At 41.4% G+C, this 17,905-nt stretch overlaps 2 protein-coding genes across 4 annotated transcripts; one reads left to right on the top strand and one right to left on the bottom strand.

The window, feature by feature from the left end:
- Nucleotides 1-809: 809 nt before the first annotated feature.
- H4C14 (H4 clustered histone 14) lies at nucleotides 810-6,811 on the bottom strand. 3 transcript variants are annotated; one of them, XM_088835709.1, is made up of 2 exons: nucleotides 6,370-6,811; nucleotides 810-4,191 (listed from the first exon to the last, which is right to left on the bottom strand). In XM_088835709.1, the coding sequence occupies exon 1, from the start codon at nucleotides 6,768-6,770 to the stop codon at nucleotides 6,459-6,461; it is 312 nt and encodes a 103-aa protein (XP_088691835.1). In that variant the 5' UTR covers nucleotides 6,771-6,811; the 3' UTR covers nucleotides 810-4,191; nucleotides 6,370-6,458. The 3 variants fall into 3 exon arrangements, with proteins under 3 accessions (XP_088691835.1, XP_055257387.1, XP_055257388.1); XM_055401412.2 differs by having other exon boundaries at nucleotides 810-3,540; XM_055401413.2 differs by lacking the exon at nucleotides 810-4,191 and adding an exon at nucleotides 4,200-4,778.
- A 10,517-nt stretch (nucleotides 6,812-17,328) lies between these two features.
- Nucleotides 17,329-17,796, top strand: LOC129541165 (histone H3). The gene has a single exon (XM_055402892.2). The coding sequence runs from the start codon at nucleotides 17,329-17,331 to the stop codon at nucleotides 17,737-17,739; it is 411 nt and encodes a 136-aa protein (XP_055258867.1). The 3' UTR covers nucleotides 17,740-17,796.
- The last annotated feature ends 109 nt before the right edge of the window (nucleotides 17,797-17,905 follow it).

The following is a 17,905-nucleotide window of genomic DNA, read 5'->3' as shown; positions in this document are numbered from 1 at the left end:
TTTGTCTCAACAGTGACAGGTTGAAAGCATTTGTTATAGAAGTCAGTGAGAATACAGAGGAGGGAAAAGGAAAGATACTTTTTTTCTTCTTCTTTTTTTCTTAAGCTTTAATTACTTCTTTTGAAATGTATAAGAAAAGAGAAGAGCAAGGTTGCCACTTCTTTCTACTCCAGCCTCACAGCAATTTCCAGAGCGTGCCTGCAGGTCTCTGCCTAGACCCTGACTACCTGCTTAGGCCCTCCATGCAGGGTGGATCCAGGACCTGTGTCAGTACTCTGAGTTAAGAAGTAGTAGCTTTTAGGGTGTGGTGGGGCACCACCTTTGCACCCATCATCTCATCCATCCTCATAGTAAAACTTTCAGGGACAAACAGACATAGGGCTTTCTGAGGTACAGCTTGAGGTTCTCAGTTTTGAGGCTTGATTCTCACTCAGACTTGATTTGCTGGCATATTGAGTGCAGCACTTCATAGCATCATCTTTTAGGATTTGAAATAGCTCAACTGAATTCTATCACTTCCACTAAGCTAGTGATGGTTTCAGTTCAGTTCAGTTCAGTCGCTCAGTCGTGTCCGATTCTTTGTGACCCCATGAATCACAGCATGCCAGGCCTCCCTGTCCATCACCAACTCCCGGAGTTCACTCAAACTCACGTCCATCGAGTCGGTGATGCCATCCAGCCATCTCATTCTCTGTCGTCCCCGTCTCCTCCCGCCCCCAATCCCTCGCAGCATCAGAGTCTTTTCCAGTGAGTCAACTTGTCGCATGAGGTGGCCAAAGTATTGCAGTTTCAGTTTTAGCATCAGTCCTTCTTAGTGTAGTGATGTTTGTAGTGATGCTTCCTAAGGCCCACTTGACTTGGCACTCCAGGATGTTTGGCTCGAGGTAAGTTATCTGGGTCATTAAGATCTTTTTTGTCTAGTTCTTTAGTGTATTCTTGCCACCTCTTCTTAGTATCTTCTGCTTCTGTTAGGTCCATACTGTTTCTATCCTTTATTGTGCCCATCTTTGCGTGAAATATTTCCTTGGTATCTCCAATTGTCTTGAAGAGATCTCTAGTCTTTCCCAGTCTATTGTTTTCCTCTATTTCTTTGCATTGATCACTGAGGAAGGCTTTTTAATCTTTCCTTGCTATCCTTTGGAACTCTGCATTCAGATGGGTATATCGTTCCTTTTCTCCTTTGCCTTTAGTTTCTCTTCTTTTCTCAGCTATTTATAAGGCCTCCTCAGACTGCATTTTCCTTTTTTGCATTTCTGGTCGGTTACCCAACAACAACAAAAGTAAAGATCCTAACTTGAATAATCTGGTTCCAGATCTCATGTTCTTAATTTCCAACAAGAAGTGTAACTGATCAGTCCATAAGTTCCCTGCAGGCAAATTTATATGGGAAGCCAAACTACAGTCAGAAAGACTGGAAGAGCCTGGAGGCAGATGACTTCAGTGGCTGCCATTACTCAACCAGGGTACCATTTCACTCTAAAGGCTGCCTCATTACAAGAATTGGAAATGCTCACTAGAGAGTCAGGGTACGTCTGCCTTGGAGGGTACTTTGATGGTTGCAATGCCCTTGTTCCATCCTCTCCTCCCTCGTTTCCAGCCCTCTTCTCTAATAAGGTTGTGGTAAGAAATTACTTTGTTGTAATCATAGTCTTCTACTCGACTACCAGATGAGAAATCCCAGAGTTCACTGAACAGAAAGGCCAAATAAAGATGTTCAAATCACAGTTAACTGAATCCATTTAAAACATGAAACAAGGAGCAAGGGAAAATGAGGAGCAAGGGTAAACTAACATACATATTAATAGAATAAGGTTCAATGATGAGGGAAGTACAACACTGTATCCAATGCTGAGTTACACAGTTTTCTGTCCTGTCTTGCTCTGTGGCATCAGCCTTCCCCGTTGACGCTTCAGTTAAAAGGACTAGAGATGAGAGTGGACAAGGGGACTCAGCAGACAGAAGGTGCTTGATCCTAATTTAAGCTTGCTCAGTCAATGAGATACAGGGGCAAGTGTGCCTGGCTGTCATTGTAATTCAACAATAACTTGCTGAGTAGCTATGGATTTCTCTGTGTTCAGCATGCAGAGGACATTGGACAACAGTGGCTGTCACCAGTGGATGGCTGATAGAAGCCATGAATACTGGGCACTTCATGTATCTCATGAATATTTGATATGGTGCTTATTTGGTACTTCTACCCTTTCCTATATCTATGTAAGAAGATGCTCCATTTATTTATATTTAACATTTCTTACAGGCTATGTTATCTACTTGTTATAACTTTCTACTCTTTATACACATTTTAACAGTCAAGTCAGCTGGCAAGTTTGATGAGATGATTTCATATTTTTCTGCTCTAATTCTGAAAAATCTGGACCTGCTAACTTGTTCATACCCACCTTTACCCACTGTCTTCTTTGCTCTTTACATTTTGACTACACTGACTCTCACTTCCCAGGTATTATGGAGCATAGAAGACCTACACTGGGTGAAATAGGCAATAAATACACCAACTTAGGTTTCTATTTTATTACAAGACTTTCACATAGAAAGATTTCACTTTAATCTTTCAGAGATCTTCTCATTTGATCCTTGAATCATTTCTGTAAGAAAGTCAGGAATTCTCAGCAACATTACAACGAGCAAATGGGACTATGGCAAAGTTAAGATTTGCCATGGTGCATATAACCCAGAATCTCTCTTCCTTTCTCCCTCATTCCCCATCCACCCCACATCTTCTGATTGTCTGGGTCAGGGTGGGGGCTGGAATTGTACATGCTTATTTAAGATATTGGAACAATTAAAAACATTCAATGATTAGAACAAAAACCAACACCTATAAATCACTCAAATTTCTGTGAACATTCTTTCTGATAGTGTTTTATATATCCATACATATTTATATGTACTGGTAATATTCTGTATTAGTGATAATTCTATCCTTTTGGCTCACATAGAGAAATAACATGTACTTGAATAGCTACAATATAAAGTTTGGAGTCAAACGTTTCAGAGGAAGAACGTTGTGAAAGATGACAGGCACATCTAGCCTTCAGGAGGATAATGCTGCTATTCAGAGAAGTTGGGAGTCTGGAAAGGTAAGGTACGTCTTTGAACTGGTCCAGTGTGATGTCTGATTAGCCAGTGACACTTAAGTGCCTCTATCATCATGGTAGTGGAAGTAGACATGCAGACTAAACAATCATTTGTATGCATGTATTGTACTGAACTTAGATAGCATATTAAAAAGCAGAGACATTACTTTGCCAACCAAGGTCCGTCTAGTCAAGGCTATGGTTTTTCCCGTGGTCATGTATGGATGTGAGAGTTGGACTGTGAAGAAAGCTGATCCCAGAAGAATTGATGCTTTTGAACTGTGGTGTTGGAGAAGACTCTTGAGAGTCCCTTGTACTGCAAGGAGATCCAACCAGTCCATTCTAAAGGAGGACTGATGCTGAAGCTGAAACTCCAATACTTTGGCCACCTCATGCGACGAGTTGACTCATTGGAAAAGACTCTGATGCTGGGAAAGGTTGGGGGCTGGAGGAGAAGGGGACGACAGAGAATGAGATGGCTGGATGGCATCACCGACTCTGTGGACATGAGTTTGAGTGAACTCCGGGAGTTGGTGATGGACAGGGAGGCCTGGCGTGCTGTGATTCATGGGGTCACAGAGAGTCGGACACGACTGAGCTACTGAACTGAATTGAACTGATTGTACTGAAAGTCCTGAATCACCCATGGGAGGAACAAGCTGACAGCCAGGGCTGGCTTAAAGAGTACTTGAGCCACTCAGGAGGTAGAAATGGAAAGGAAATTATTTTGTTACCAAATTAGAGGTGAAATAGCATTATATTCCTCACTGTTACAGATGCTTAAGAACGACAAAAACAAAACCATTTATTAACATGAAACTATGCATAATGTATACTCTGTAATTCGACAAAATTCAGAGGCTGGATATGGCCTACAGAAGATTCAGTCATGCCTTATTTTAAGAGTATTTAGTGGAGTAGACAAGGTGGGAAGAGGGATCACTATTAAAATCACTGTAAAGAAGATGTATAATTTATGGTTAAACAGTAAGCTCTTAAAGAAATTTAAGAATAAAAAATATATATCCATTGATAACAAAATTCAGTTCAGTTCAGTTGCTCAGTCGTGTCCGACTCTCTGCGACCCCATGAAGTACTGTTAAAACACAAACCAATGATATTTCGTAAAACAAGCTGACTACATTTTTTATTCACACATTTTTTTTTTGCCCCAAATGCTTTAAGGAAATAAGCAGTTCTACCTTTTCCTCCTGTAATATTTTGTCCTAAAATTTATTAGGATCATTCACCTAAAGTTTTTTTTTTATCAAAGAATGCAAAATTTAACATACGGTAAACAAATTAGGGCAACATATACTCAGATTCTAAATATTTTTGTTTGATTTAAAGAAAAACTTTTATTTAACCTGTTGTTCTCAAACTTTAATGTGTTTCAGAATCAACTGTAGGGTTTGTTAAAATACGAATTGCTAGATCTCACTTCCCAGAGTTTCTCATGCAACAGGTCTGGGGTTTTGCAAAATCTGGGTCCAAGATTTTGGATTTCTAGCAATTCCCAGGTAAGCTGATGCTCCTAGACTAGATACCACACTTTGGGAATCACTAGTTTAGATAATGGATATGTTGCACCCTCCTTCCTTTATTCTTTGATTTCTCTTCAAAATTTTGATAATTTCCTTCAGAGGATCTCAGCAAGGATCAGATGTATTCAATCTGCATTGCCTTTAAAATGAAAAAAAAAATCATAGTGATGTTTGAAATAGAAATGTCATCAGTTGCTGTTGAGATTTTAATTTGAAGGGAAGATGAAACATCTTGAACATTGAATCCTTTTGTTTACTTCTCACTTGGACATCTTCACAAATGTTATTCTTGCTTTTCCCTCCCTGATTTTCCCCCTCCCCTTTACTGTGTATCTTATCAGGATGCCAGGCATTCTGCTCCTTCTTAACAGCATGATACAAGCCCCACCTCTACAGCCAAGCCTGATCATTTTCCAGCAGCCACTGACCTCTGCTGTTAGGACTCCTATAATAATCATCACTTACATTTCGCATCATCTCAAATATGTGACACCATGTACTTTTGGGCTGTGTATGTATGTATTTTATGTATTATTTTTTTCCCCTAGTCCGTGGGGCTGCAAAGAGTTGGAAACCACTGAGCGACAGCATTCACTCACTCATTCTGATAGTAACCTCTTGAGGGCAGGTTTCCCATGCTTTGACTTTCTGGCATCTCCATTGCTAAGCACCACGTTTTAAACCTAGTTGACCAGGTGTTTGATGCTAATGAGAGCAGCCAAGTGTGGAGACCAATAAAGCAATATCTTTGGGGAATTGACAGAATTTCTTCTGTAGGATTTTTTTTTTTGGGGGGGGGGGGCTACAGACAAGCCAAATTTAGCTGTAAAATCGTAGGCCTGGAGCACTAAAAAAAAAAAACCTTTTACTTGCAAATGTAATAGCTGCAAAACTATAATTAGGTTTAAGGACAAGAGGTGTGGACCTACATTTCAAATTAGGGCAATTTAACAGTGGTAATATAGAGAAACACTATCTATATCTACATGTAAGAATTTGCTTTTGTCTTGTTAAAAATTAAACTGTGCTTTCTGTATTGATGGTATGTTTCTGACAGTCTGTCTCTTACTCTAAGCTGCAACAGGCCTTAATGGAAAAATCACATACCAGAATTTTGTTTCTTGAAGACGTGCTTTCACATTAAAGTTATATACTCTGCTCAGCTTTTATTGAAAATTCCTATTTGTTTCTGCATTTGTATCTTTGTAATATTATCACCGAAAAACAAATCTCTTAAATCTTTAAGTAAATTCTCCCTTGACTGTTGTACACGCACACTATCCTCAGCAGCTAATTGTGAGGGGCCTTTAGCATAAAAAACACAGGACACCAAAAATACCTTCCATATACTGGCCAGATAATTTCCGAATGTGTTTAAAACTCAAAGACCCCACCTCTGACCAAACAACCCCTTATTTGCTTTATTTTTGAATGGTCTGTTACTGGATTTATTTCTTTGCTAGTGCTCTTGCACCTTCCCAGGTGAGAAGATTGTAATGGTAATTACCACCACCCAGTGTGATCACCAGAGCTGGGAAGTGAAGCCCACACAAACTGCCTTTCCACAGCCTGGTCCAACGATTACAATTGATAGCGAGCTCAAAAGCAAACTTAAGTCGAAGCAGACAAGTGGAAAGCAGCTTTTGGTAAATGACTTGTCTTCCGAGCTGTTGGCACTTTTAAGATTCGCTACTTCAGACCCCGCTCTAGCCAAATACAAAGTTACCTACACATTAAGTATCCAGCTCTTCAGATGGACTCTGTGGTTGGCCCTAAAAAGGGCCTTTGAGATTGTCACGCATAGCACAGGGGCAGCAGCTCAACCTCCGAAGCCGTACAAGGTGCGTCCCTGCCGCTTTAGCGCGTAGACCACGTCCATGGCAGTGACTGTCTTGCGCTTGGCGTGCTCCGTGTAAGTTACTGCGTCCCGAATAACATTCTCCAGAAACACCTTCAACACGCCTCGGGTCTCCTCATAAATGAGGCCGGAAATGCGTTTGACTCCCCCACGCCGAGCAAGGCGCCGAATGGCGGGCTTGGTGATGCCTTGGATGTTATCTCGCAAGACTTTGCGGTGGCGCTTGGCGCCTCCCTTGCCTAAGCCTTTACCGCCCTTTCCTCTTCCAGACATGACTAAGCTGGTCGGAAAACCTCTGAGACAAAGGAGGCTGCTTTTCCCCAGATATACAAGAGCAGCGGACCTGACTGAAAACCGAAAGCGCGCGGGCGGGAAGGTCCCAACCGTCCCCGCCCACTCGACTGTTCGTCATTTCTGCTATTTCCCTATCCTCCTCCACCCTCCACAGAGCCCTCTAATGGATCCTCTCCTTTCACTTTTATTAATTTATTTTTGAAGTATAGTTGATTTACAATTTTATATTAGTTTCAGGTGTACCAACAACTATTCAATATTTTTATAAATCAGATTGCATTTAGTTATTATAAAATATTGGCTACATTATCTATGCTGTAGAACATGCCCTTTTAGTTTATTTTATACATAGTACTTTGTATTCCTTAATCCTCTTCCCCTATCTTGCTCCTCTCCTCTCGGACTGTACTCTTAAAAGATCTATTTGCCAGAATTCCCGGGAGAATTCGGATCCAAGTTTCCGGATCCTGCCGCTGTTTTCGCCTCTGTCTCGCTCCGTCTGTGAGGTCCCAGAAGACATTAGAGTTAGGCTAAGAAGAAAGGAATGGGGAGAAAAACCAGAGGAAGGGCAGATGGAATCCAGAGACAGAAAGGAGTTAGGAGAGCTCCAGCGCCGACAGAGAGATCCTAGTCTTCGAAACCACGGTTACATAAAACAGCAGACACGGTTTCCACAATTAGACTGACAGACCCAGGAGGCGATCCCTAGCTCAGCTACACCTGGCATGCGTGGGGAGGGGGAAGGAGAGAGAGCGCAGTAATTCCCGAGTCTCGTCTCTATTTTATGCGTATGAGGCATGGAGTTTCACCTCACCCAGGAGAAATCAGATCCTAGGAAAATTGGTCTCTATATAACAAGGCTTCTAACGTGGAGGTCAGTGAATCCAACGCACTGTCATCCTAAACTCTGCAGAAAAAAGCTATATATATATAAAGACGACTGAAGGGGTTTCTGTACCTCAGTTTCTACAGATCCTCAACATCTGACCCTTGTTTTCAGCGAGAATTCAGTGCCTAAATTGAGGCCCCACATGGAGCTAGCAAAGTTTGCTGAATTGGGTTTCACACAAGAGGACATCTGCTCCATATTGAGTCATTATCAGAAACTGCCTTATGAAATTGATTGGGGTTCTACTGATAGCACATTGATTACCAGGGTCTTCTGTAGAATATAGGAAGAGATGTGGTCTCTACCTCAGAAAGAATTATCTTTTTTCTGAGATATGTTTATTATTATTTTTTTAATATCTAAAACATACAAACTTGAAAAAGAAAAAAGCTAATGGCTAAATGGAGCAATGTTAAATAAGGTGCAAAAAATTTATGTCCAGAATATTAGAAATTATAATTTTAACTAATATATTTGCAAATTATGTTGTATTAGCCTGGTCACTGGTGGGAAATAAGTCATAACAGACCTAAAAAAAGGAATAAACAACTTATCTGCCTTCTTTCATCTCCTTTAGTTCTGTCTTCTGTTTGCTAATGAATCTTAAATCTATATCTTTATCTAAACTTCTAGGCTCCAGGCACAGAGATTCTCCTGGTTATTCTTTAGTCATTTTAAACTCAAAATCTCCCCAAATAAAAATGTTTACACTCTCCAAGTTGTGACTCTTGAAATATATTCTCCTCCCTCCACCCTATAAAAATGGAGGTTCTCTCTCTGCTCATTTGGAGAAGGAAATGGCAACCCACTCCAGTATTTGTGTCTGGAGAGTCCCATGGACAGAGGGACCTGGCTGGCTACAGTCCATGGGGTTGCAGAGAGTCAGACACAACTGAGCGACTGAACAACTCTGCTCATTGGATGGTGCTACCATGCATCACAAGCCTAAAAGAACATCCTGGAATTCACAGTCGATCTTGAAGGGTAGTAGCATATGCCACCTCAGAATATGACTGAGAGTTCTGGACATGATACCTCAAAATATGTGGCATTGGTGTATTGATTATTTTGAGCTGTAATACTTTGAAAAACTGCTAATGTAGGGATAGACCTTCTTTGAACTCCTTTACCTACCTAAAGACAGATCCTCAGAAAGGAACTCAGTGGAAATCCCATGGAAATGGGATTTCTATCAATCAAGGAAGATTGGCTCAACACAGGAGAGGAAACTGGACATCACTACCACACTCAGACAAACGTCACAATCACACCACTCATCTGTTCTAAGGGCCCATTCATCTTTCCTAAATATCATTTCAGTTCAGTTCAGTTCAGTAGCTCAGTTGTGTACGACTCTTTGCGACCCCGTGAATCACAGCACGCCAGGCCTCCCTGTCCATCACCAACTCCCGGAGTTCACCCAACCTCATGTCCATCGAGTTGGTGATGCCATCCAGCCATCTTATTCTCTTCTCCTCCTGTCCCCAGTCCCTCCCAGCATCAAAGTCTTTTCCAATGAGTCAACTCTTCGCATGAGGTGGCCAAAGTATTGGAGTTTCAGCTTCAGCATCAGTCCTTCCAATGAACACCCAGGACTGATCTCCTTTAGAATGGACTGGTTGGCTCTCCTTGCAGTCCAAGGGACTCTCAAGAGTCTTCTCCAACACCACAGTTACTCTCCCTTAAAGGCCTACCTGACCACTCTTTCCTATTAAGATGGTATTTAAGTCTGTATTCTAAGCCATTTGAGGGAGTTAGTCATTTTACCCTGTGTCTCTCACATAAACCTGAGGTATACCTATTAATAAATTTGTTTGTTTTTCTCTTGTTAATCTGTCTTTCATTATGGAGGTCTCAGCTGAGAACTCAGAAGGGTGGAGGGAAAATTATTTTTCCTTCCCTGTAATATCTTCCTCTCTATTTGCTGCTTCAGGGCAGAGAAGCACATGCTTTTTTCTGACTCTTTAGCAACTCTTACAGAATCTATCACATTATTTTATGTATCTTTTGCATCTTATATATCCCCCCTCTTTGAATGCCTGGCAATGGGTTTTATTTTTCTTTGTAAACCAACATGTTGCTCAGTATCTAGCACAAGCTCAATAATTGTTTATAAAATGAACAGTTCCTCCATTTGACTTCTTCAAACGCTACAGGAAAGAAAAACAACCAAAGTGTAACATGATGAAAGAACTGCAAGCCAAGGTTTGATCTTAAGTGTTCTTGGCCTGCACAGCTTGAAGCGGGGCTGGGGTCAGGCTGAGGCTGGGGTCATGGTGGTGAGAGCACCAAATCCTAGCCACTAGACCAGAGGTCAATGACAAGGCCCTGGCTCTCTGGCTTTGCAGAAAAGAATTCGCACAAAGATGGAAAGTAGTGAAACCAGTATTTGTTAGGAGGAAAGAGTCCAGTATGTGCGGACAGACACAGGGGCAGGCTGAGAGAGAGTAGCGCACTCGTGGTGATTTGAATCACTTTTATGGGGCATTGCTTCCAGGTTTCCTTTGGCCAATCATTTCAATTTGCCTGGTTCTGAGTCTGTATTTGGTTTATCTCAGGATCTTTCCATGTGCGCACATGCATCTCTTAGCCAAGATGGATTCTAGTGAAGAGGCTTATGGGTAGTTGACATCAATTACTATGAGGTGATGCCCCCTCCTTTTTTGACATCCAAGGAGCCTTTCTGCATATGTGTAGTCAAGGAGGTCTCCTTAACTTCATGATTGAGAAATATGTCGTCTTTTATCTCTTATCTGGGCAGTGCCCAGCCTCCTGAAAGAAACTGTTCAGCCTGGGGTCCATGTATCTCCTTCTCCAGGCTGACAGAAGTGATGATTTTTGATGTCAGAGGGAACAGGGCCCTAGGCAGATTCAGAGAGAGTATCTACAAACTTTCAGTATGCTCCATCCATTTGTAAAGGGACTAAATCAGTCATTACCTAAATAAAATTCTCTCCGAAATAAATTCTCCTTTTCCCTGTTGCGAGTAAATTCAGATTGAGAAAGCAATCCATGTGCAGCTGTGTTAAATGAAATAACATATGTACACTGTTGTTACAAAAATTAAATGAAAGCAATGTTGAGGGAGAGGATATGTTTAAAAAATACTTTTTTTTTTTCTGGACAGGCTATATGTAGGTTGAGTTGTGAGCATTCTGTTCTAATTTTCCCTACAGACCAGAAGTATTAAGTTCCTGCTAACAACTGTGGCCTGAATATTTTTTCTAAGTTGCAGTTCAGTTCAGTCTCTCAGTCGTGTCTGACTCTGTGACCCCATGGACTGCCACACACCAGGCCTCCCTGTCCATCATCAACACCTGGAGCCTACTCAAACTCATGTCCATCACATCAGTGATGCCATCCAACCATCTCATCCTCTGTGGTCCCCTTCTTCTCCCGCCTTCAACCTTTCCCAGCATCAGGATCTTTTCAAATGGGTCAGTTCTTCAAATCGGGTGGCCAAAGTATTGTAGCTTCAGCTTCAGCATTAGTCCTTCCAATGAACACCCCGATTAATTTACTTTAGGATGGACTGGTTGGATCTCCTTGCAGTCCAACGGACTCTCAAGAGTCTTCTCCAACACCACAGTTCAAAAGCATCAATTCTTCGGTGCTCAGCTTTCTTTATAGTCCAACTCTCACATCCATATATGACTACTGGAAAAACCATAGCTTTGACTAGATGGACCTTTGTTGGCAAAGTAATCTCTCTGCTTTTTAATATGCTGTCTAGGTTGGTCATAGCTTTTCTTCCAAGGAGCAAGTGTCTTTTAATTTCATGGCTGCAGTCACCATCTGCAGTGATTTTGAAGTCCCCCAAAATAAAGTCTCCCACTGTTTCCATTGTTTCCCCATCTATTTGCCATGAAGTGATGGGACCAGATGCCATGATCTTAGTTTTCTGAATGTTGAGTTTTAAGCCAACTTTTCACTCTCCTTTTTCACTTTCATCAAGAGACTCTTCAGTTCTTTGCTTTCTGCCATAAAGGTAGTGTCATCTGGGTATCTGAGGTTATTGATATTTCTCCCTGCAATCTTGATTCCAGCTTGTACTTCATCCAGCCCGGCATTCCATGTGATGTACTCTGCATGTAAGTTAAATAAGCAAGGTGACAATATACAGCCTTGATGTACTCCATTCCCGATTTGGAGCCAGTCTGTTGTTCCATGTCCAGTTCTAACTGTTGCTTCTTGTCCTGCATACAGGCTTCTCAAGAGGCAGGTCAGGTGGTCTGGTATTCCCATCTCTTGAAGAATTTTCCACAGTTCGTTGTGATCCACACAGTCAAATAAATGTTAAAAATAATATCTATAACCCTTGAAATCCCTGCAATATGTAGCTCAAATCGCATGAGGATGGCTAATGAAGCAAAAGAAGTTCTTGTTTGAATAGCTTTAAAATACCATGTGTAACTTTACCTGAACCTACTACAGTCCACTGGGACATGTTATACTGGAAAGCCAGAAATTGTATAAACTTACAGCAGAGGGAAAACTTTCTTTTACATCTTAGATTCTGTGACTGGGCCTGAGAATTAAACTGACATAAATCCAGTCCAAAGGAAAGAAGAATGTAATTTCATATTTCTAGGTGTATATCAGTTCATTTCAGTCGCTCAGTCGTGTCCGACTCTTTGCGACTCCATGAATCACAGCACGCCAGGCCTCCCTGTCCATCACCAATTCCCGGAGTTCACTCAAACTCACGTCCATCAAGTCGGTGATGCCATCCAGCCATCTCATTCTCTGTCGTCCCCTTCTCCTTCCGCCCCTAATCCTTCCCAGCATCAGAGTCTTTTCCAGTGAGTCAACTCGTCGCATGAGGTGGCCAAAGTATTGGAGTTTCAGCTTTAGCATCAGTCCTTCCAATGAACACCCAGGATTGATCTCCTGTAGAATGGACTGGTTGGATCTCCTTGCAGTCCAAGGGACTCTCAAGAGTCTTCTCCAGCACCACAGTTCAAAGCTATAGGAGTCTTCAAAAGGAACATGAAGACCTAGGTAGGCCCCGAGCTTATATATAACTTTTAAAACAAATAAAAACCCGATGAATTCTGGAGATGTGACAAGACCAAAGGGTTTGGACAAAGGTAGCTAACTATGTGAAGTTAACTGGGGGAGTTAACTAGGTAGAGAAATAACTAGGAAGATATAGGTTAGTTTAATAAGGTTTATTTGAGCAGATTCCTCTTGGCTTCTCAGGATTCCCTGTCTTGGAACACACTCCTGTATAGAGAAGACATCTACCATACAGGGCAGGGGGGTTAATCTCCTTTTCTAAGGGAGAAAGGGGTTGTCAGAGGGCCCTTCTTGCATCTGCTGTTTTTCAAGTGCCTTTGGTTTAAAAAGTGAAAAATGAAAGTGAAAGTTGCTCAGCCATGTCTTTCTTTGCCACCCCTTGGATGCAGCCCGTGCCAGGCTCCTCTCTCCATGCAATTCTCTAGGCAAGAATACTGGAGTGAGTTGCCATTCCCTTCTCCAGGGGATCTTCCTGAACCAGGTATTGAATCCAGTTCTCCTGCATTGCAGGTGGATTCTTTACCATCCGAGTCACTAGAGAAGTCCCCTAGTTTAAAATAATCCTTATATCAAAGTGACATATTTTAGGGGTGGCATATATTGCCACTGAGGGGTTTCAAGACATGCTACACCAAAATACGACACCTCAGCATATTGAGTAAGCTGAAGGAATGTTGAGAAAATGACAGAAGCAGGAGGGTCACTATGACCTTCCCCAGACTTTCTCATCTGAAAGAGGTCATAAAACTCTTCTGTGAGAGGTGCTCGCCCTATTCCCAGAGAAAAAGAGCACCCTTATCTCTGAAGACAAAGGGACACACAGAAGAATCCTAACAAGCAGTCCTTGCTGTTCCCCCAGTTTAGTGCGCTTCCTCATACTTATTAAACTCTCATATTTCTACACAACACCTGCTCTTCATAAATATAAAAATGCTCAGGTTTGTTTCTTCAGATCTTCATTTCCTTATGAATGTTCCTGCATCAAGTAAAATTTAAATAAATGTGTGTGCTTTTTTCCTGTTAATCTGTCTTTGTTTAATTTTCAGACTCAGCCAGGGACCCTAAGTGGGTCAAGGAAAATTTTTCCTCCCAGACACAATCCCTCACTGTACCTTACAGGCAGTAGTGTTAAGGTCAAGCAGGAAAGGGGAAATGTTTATCCAATAACTAGAGTGTTGGGGGAATGAGTTTAGCTCAGAATGGGATAAGAAAGGAAACTCAAGATCTTTTGCCTTCTCTCAATTTGGTCCAGGGCTGCAAGCCATTCAAAATGAAAAGAAGCAGGCACGTGGCCTGAAACCCACAAGCCAAAGATTCAGTCTCAAAATTGCAATACTTGAAACCTTAGGGGTACCTGAAGTAAAAAACAAGACACAAACTGTCTTCCTAGAACTTATAATTTAGTTCATTACTTTTGTACTAAAAACAAACACATGCACTTACAAAACATTATATGTTTTGCCTGCTTATTTCCTATGGTAAAATTTAAGCTTCTCATGCCTGTTTTCTTCCCCCACTCAGTACTAAATAATGAAATTTTAGTGCTCAGTCTTAAAACTGCAGATTCTTGTTATTTTTAATGAAAGAAACTTCAGAAATATTAAAAGAGAAAAAGATTACCTCTTCTTCACAGCTGCAGCAAAGCAGATTCTTCTGTTATAAACTTGCTTTTGATAAAGTGATATATTGAGAACATTGACAGGATTATTACTCTATTGTCCAATGTGGAGACTAGGTGAAATTGAACTAATATGAATCAGAATTCTCTTATTAAAAGCGACTTCTAAGACAATCGTATATAATATTAAAGATGACTTCTAAGGTGACCATATATTACTGATCGTTATATTCAGAGAAATGTTACTTATGACCCATAATAATGTACTATTCTGATTATCTTATTTGATTTGTTGTCTCAGAGTTAACGTTTAAGTTGGCATCACGGTTTTCTGAGAAGTAGAAATTCTTATTCAGCTTCTTTATTAAGCCAGAGGAAGACTCTTGGAATTTTCTCATTCTCTGTTACAAAGATACCAACTAAAAAAAAATTAAAAATGCACAACATGAGAGTTGTGAGTTAAGTTTTATTTGGGGCAATATGAGGACTGCAGCCTGGGAGACAACACCTCAGATAGCTCTGAGAAACTTCCAAAGAGGTAGAGGGAAAAGACAATATGTACTTGATTTTGGCAAAAAGGGAGCACATGTAATCAAACACGTATTTGTTATGGAAAGTTTCTGCTGGCGTTATGAAACTTCTGCTAGTCACGAGAAACAATTATCACCATGAAGGATTTTAGTGTTTTTCTATATATCTATAAGAATTGGGCTCATGAAATCAGCTCCTGAGAATATCTAACTATCTGAAGACCCGTCCAGCCAGTTTTCCAGAGCACAGAGTGCCTAATTTCTGCTTTCCACCCTGAACTCCTTCAAGGAGTGTTGGAGGTCAGCAGCTGCAGCAGCCCATGACTTAATCCTTGTAGAGGTAGACGGCAAGCACCTGTGGCAAGTGCCAATTTTTGGTTGATAAAGGTAATACAAGTCCCATTACTGTTGGATTCTGTATAAACAGACAGTTTGAGAATCTTTTTCTTGTTTAAATGAACACATCCCATACAGTTTGGCCAAAAATGGACACATCAAAACAAATTAAAAAAAATTTTTTTTCAAAGAAATGTGACACTTGGGTGGACAGACAGCTTTGGGCTGTAACCCAGACACCTGCTGTGGGGTAGTTTCTTCTTCTGACAGGAAAAACTGAGTTGAGTAATTCAATTGTATGTTGGGAAAATTCTTTAGTGCTTTAAAATATACCCCAAGCCTGAAGAAACTGGAAATCCATTGTAATTTCATTCTTGTGCTTTAGAATATTATGTAGGCCTTGTTATTTATCCAGGATGAGCCATAACATCTCTGAGACTCAGTTTCTTTATCTGTAAAATGAGTTAAATAGCATCTATTTCACAGAGTTGGAATTAAATAATACACATAGAAAATTTTAAAATACTGAGCGGTGCTCTGTATAAACAAGACGTTATTACAAAATAACCACAGGAGATGGTAACAGTTGTTCATATCAGCAACACTTTCTCACTGACATTTTAGATCTTCTCCCTATAGTAGGAGATTGCTGCTGCCTAAGGAGACGTCTAATGTGAATCAGAATTCTGTTATTAAAAGTGACTTCTAAGGCAACCATACATCACAGATCATCTCCATCTTGTGTTTAATGTTCAGGAAAAACTCAAAATCACTTTTAACTTCAGGAAAGTGATCATCATACCTTGGAGCTAAGTTTTCAGCTTCTTGGGCCTGATTTTATTCTCAGGTTTGAGTTTTTATATGCGATGTTGTTCCAATCAAATAAGCATATCATTAAAAGTGTTAGTTATTACAATTTTAAGCATTGGTAACCTTACATAACTTGTTTTATTATATGCAATTTTCTGAGAAATTCTTCAAAGCACAGGAAATAAAAGGCAAAAGATCTTCAATTTTTGTATAGAGAATAGAAAAGATTTGAAACTGTAAGCAGTAGGAAACACTTTATTGAAGAAAATATGCTAGCAACTCAGTAATCAACGAATAATTTATGTGCTTTGACCCTTTAACGTTAAATGACTGATACGCAACTTGACTATTTAAAACTATTCACTATTGTAAGGGAGAAATTAATATTTCCGGTCTTATCTTCCCTACTTAAAGCGTTTTGTCCATAGGACCTAATTACGCATTGATGGATTGAGGAGAAAACCGCATTCGGCGGGTGGGGAGTGGGGTATGGGGGGGAGGCAGATGGCTCTAATTCTGAGTTGGTAACCATCAGCACACAATTTTGTGTAGTTCCGAACCAGGTAAAAGTTAAGTTTAATTTCTGGTTCCTTCAACTACATATTGTTTGTTTGAACTTCAGTCGTAATGTAACTCTCGCTTAGCTCAGTGTCAGGAGCTAAATAAATTTGTTAGTTATGGGAGAGGAGTTACAATAACTAGAAAGTGGAAATGCAGGCTGAAACCTAGGGTGTGCTTGTATTTTGAAAGAACCTGCTAAAATACAAATCCCAAGGGTGCAAAAACACTTCATAAGTTGTTCTTACGAAAGTTAACAACAATAAAAAAAAGATTTTTTAAAAAATCTGTGATAAGATTATAGAAAAGGATTGGAAAAGGGAGGTTGTAAGTAAAGAGACTCGGAGAAGGCAATGGCGAGCCACTCCAGTACTCTTGCCTAGAAAATCCCATGGATGGAGGAGCCTGGTAGGCTGCAGTCCGTGGGGTCACTAAGGGTCGGACACGACTGACTGACTTCACTTTCACTTTCACACATTGGAGAAGGAAATGGCAACCCACTCCAGTGTTCTTGCCTGGAGAATCCCGGGGAAGGGGGACCCTGGTGGGCTTCTGTCTATGGGGTCACGCAGAGTCGGACACGACTGAAGTGACGCAGCAGCAGCAGCAGCAAGTAAAGAGACTAGCATTACAATCTTCTGCCCAAATAGGATTGAATTCTAGCCAATGAGATTACAATTTCGGAAATTGCTAGCTTTTCTGGCCCAATCAAGAGGAGGCTATGTCTATAAATGAGACTGCCTAGGGTGGGTAGGTGAATAAAACCTGTGAGATACTATGGCGCGTACGAAGCAGACTGCCCGCAAGTCGACCGGTGGCAAGGCCCCGCGGAAGCAGCTGGCCACCAAGGCGGCTCGCAAGAGCGCGCCGGCCACGGGCGGCGTCAAGAAGCCGCACCGCTACCGGCCAGGTACCGTGGCCCTGCGGGAGATCCGGCGCTACCAGAAGTCGACCGAGCTGCTGATCCGCAAGCTGCCGTTCCAGCGGCTGGTGCGCGAGATCGCGCAGGATTTCAAGACAGACCTGCGCTTCCAGAGCTCGGCCGTGATGGCGCTGCAGGAGGCGAGCGAGGCCTACCTGGTGGGGCTGTTTGAAGACACGAACCTGTGCGCCATCCACGCCAAGCGCGTGACCATCATGCCCAAAGACATCCAGCTGGCTCGCCGCATCCGCGGGGAGCGAGCTTAAGGCGTACATTTTAAAGTTGACGATCTAAAGGCTCTTTTCAGAGCCGCCCACGTTTTCATAAAAGGCAGCTGCACAAGCTTTCACTTTAGTCGGTGAACTCTTAATGCACGAGTGTTAAGGGTAAAACGGGTAGCGAAGTTTAACACGAGCTGAGTGGTGAGGTTAT

The sequence above is a fragment of the Moschus berezovskii genome, chromosome 4 (assembly GCF_049115385.1).
Source record: "Moschus berezovskii isolate FMDL1 chromosome 4, NW_MosBer_1.0, whole genome shotgun sequence".
Classification (NCBI taxonomy): Eukaryota; Metazoa; Chordata; class Mammalia; order Artiodactyla; family Moschidae; genus Moschus; species Moschus berezovskii.
The sequence above is the reverse complement of the archived record's forward strand: the minus strand, read 5'-3'. Positions and strand labels throughout refer to the sequence as shown.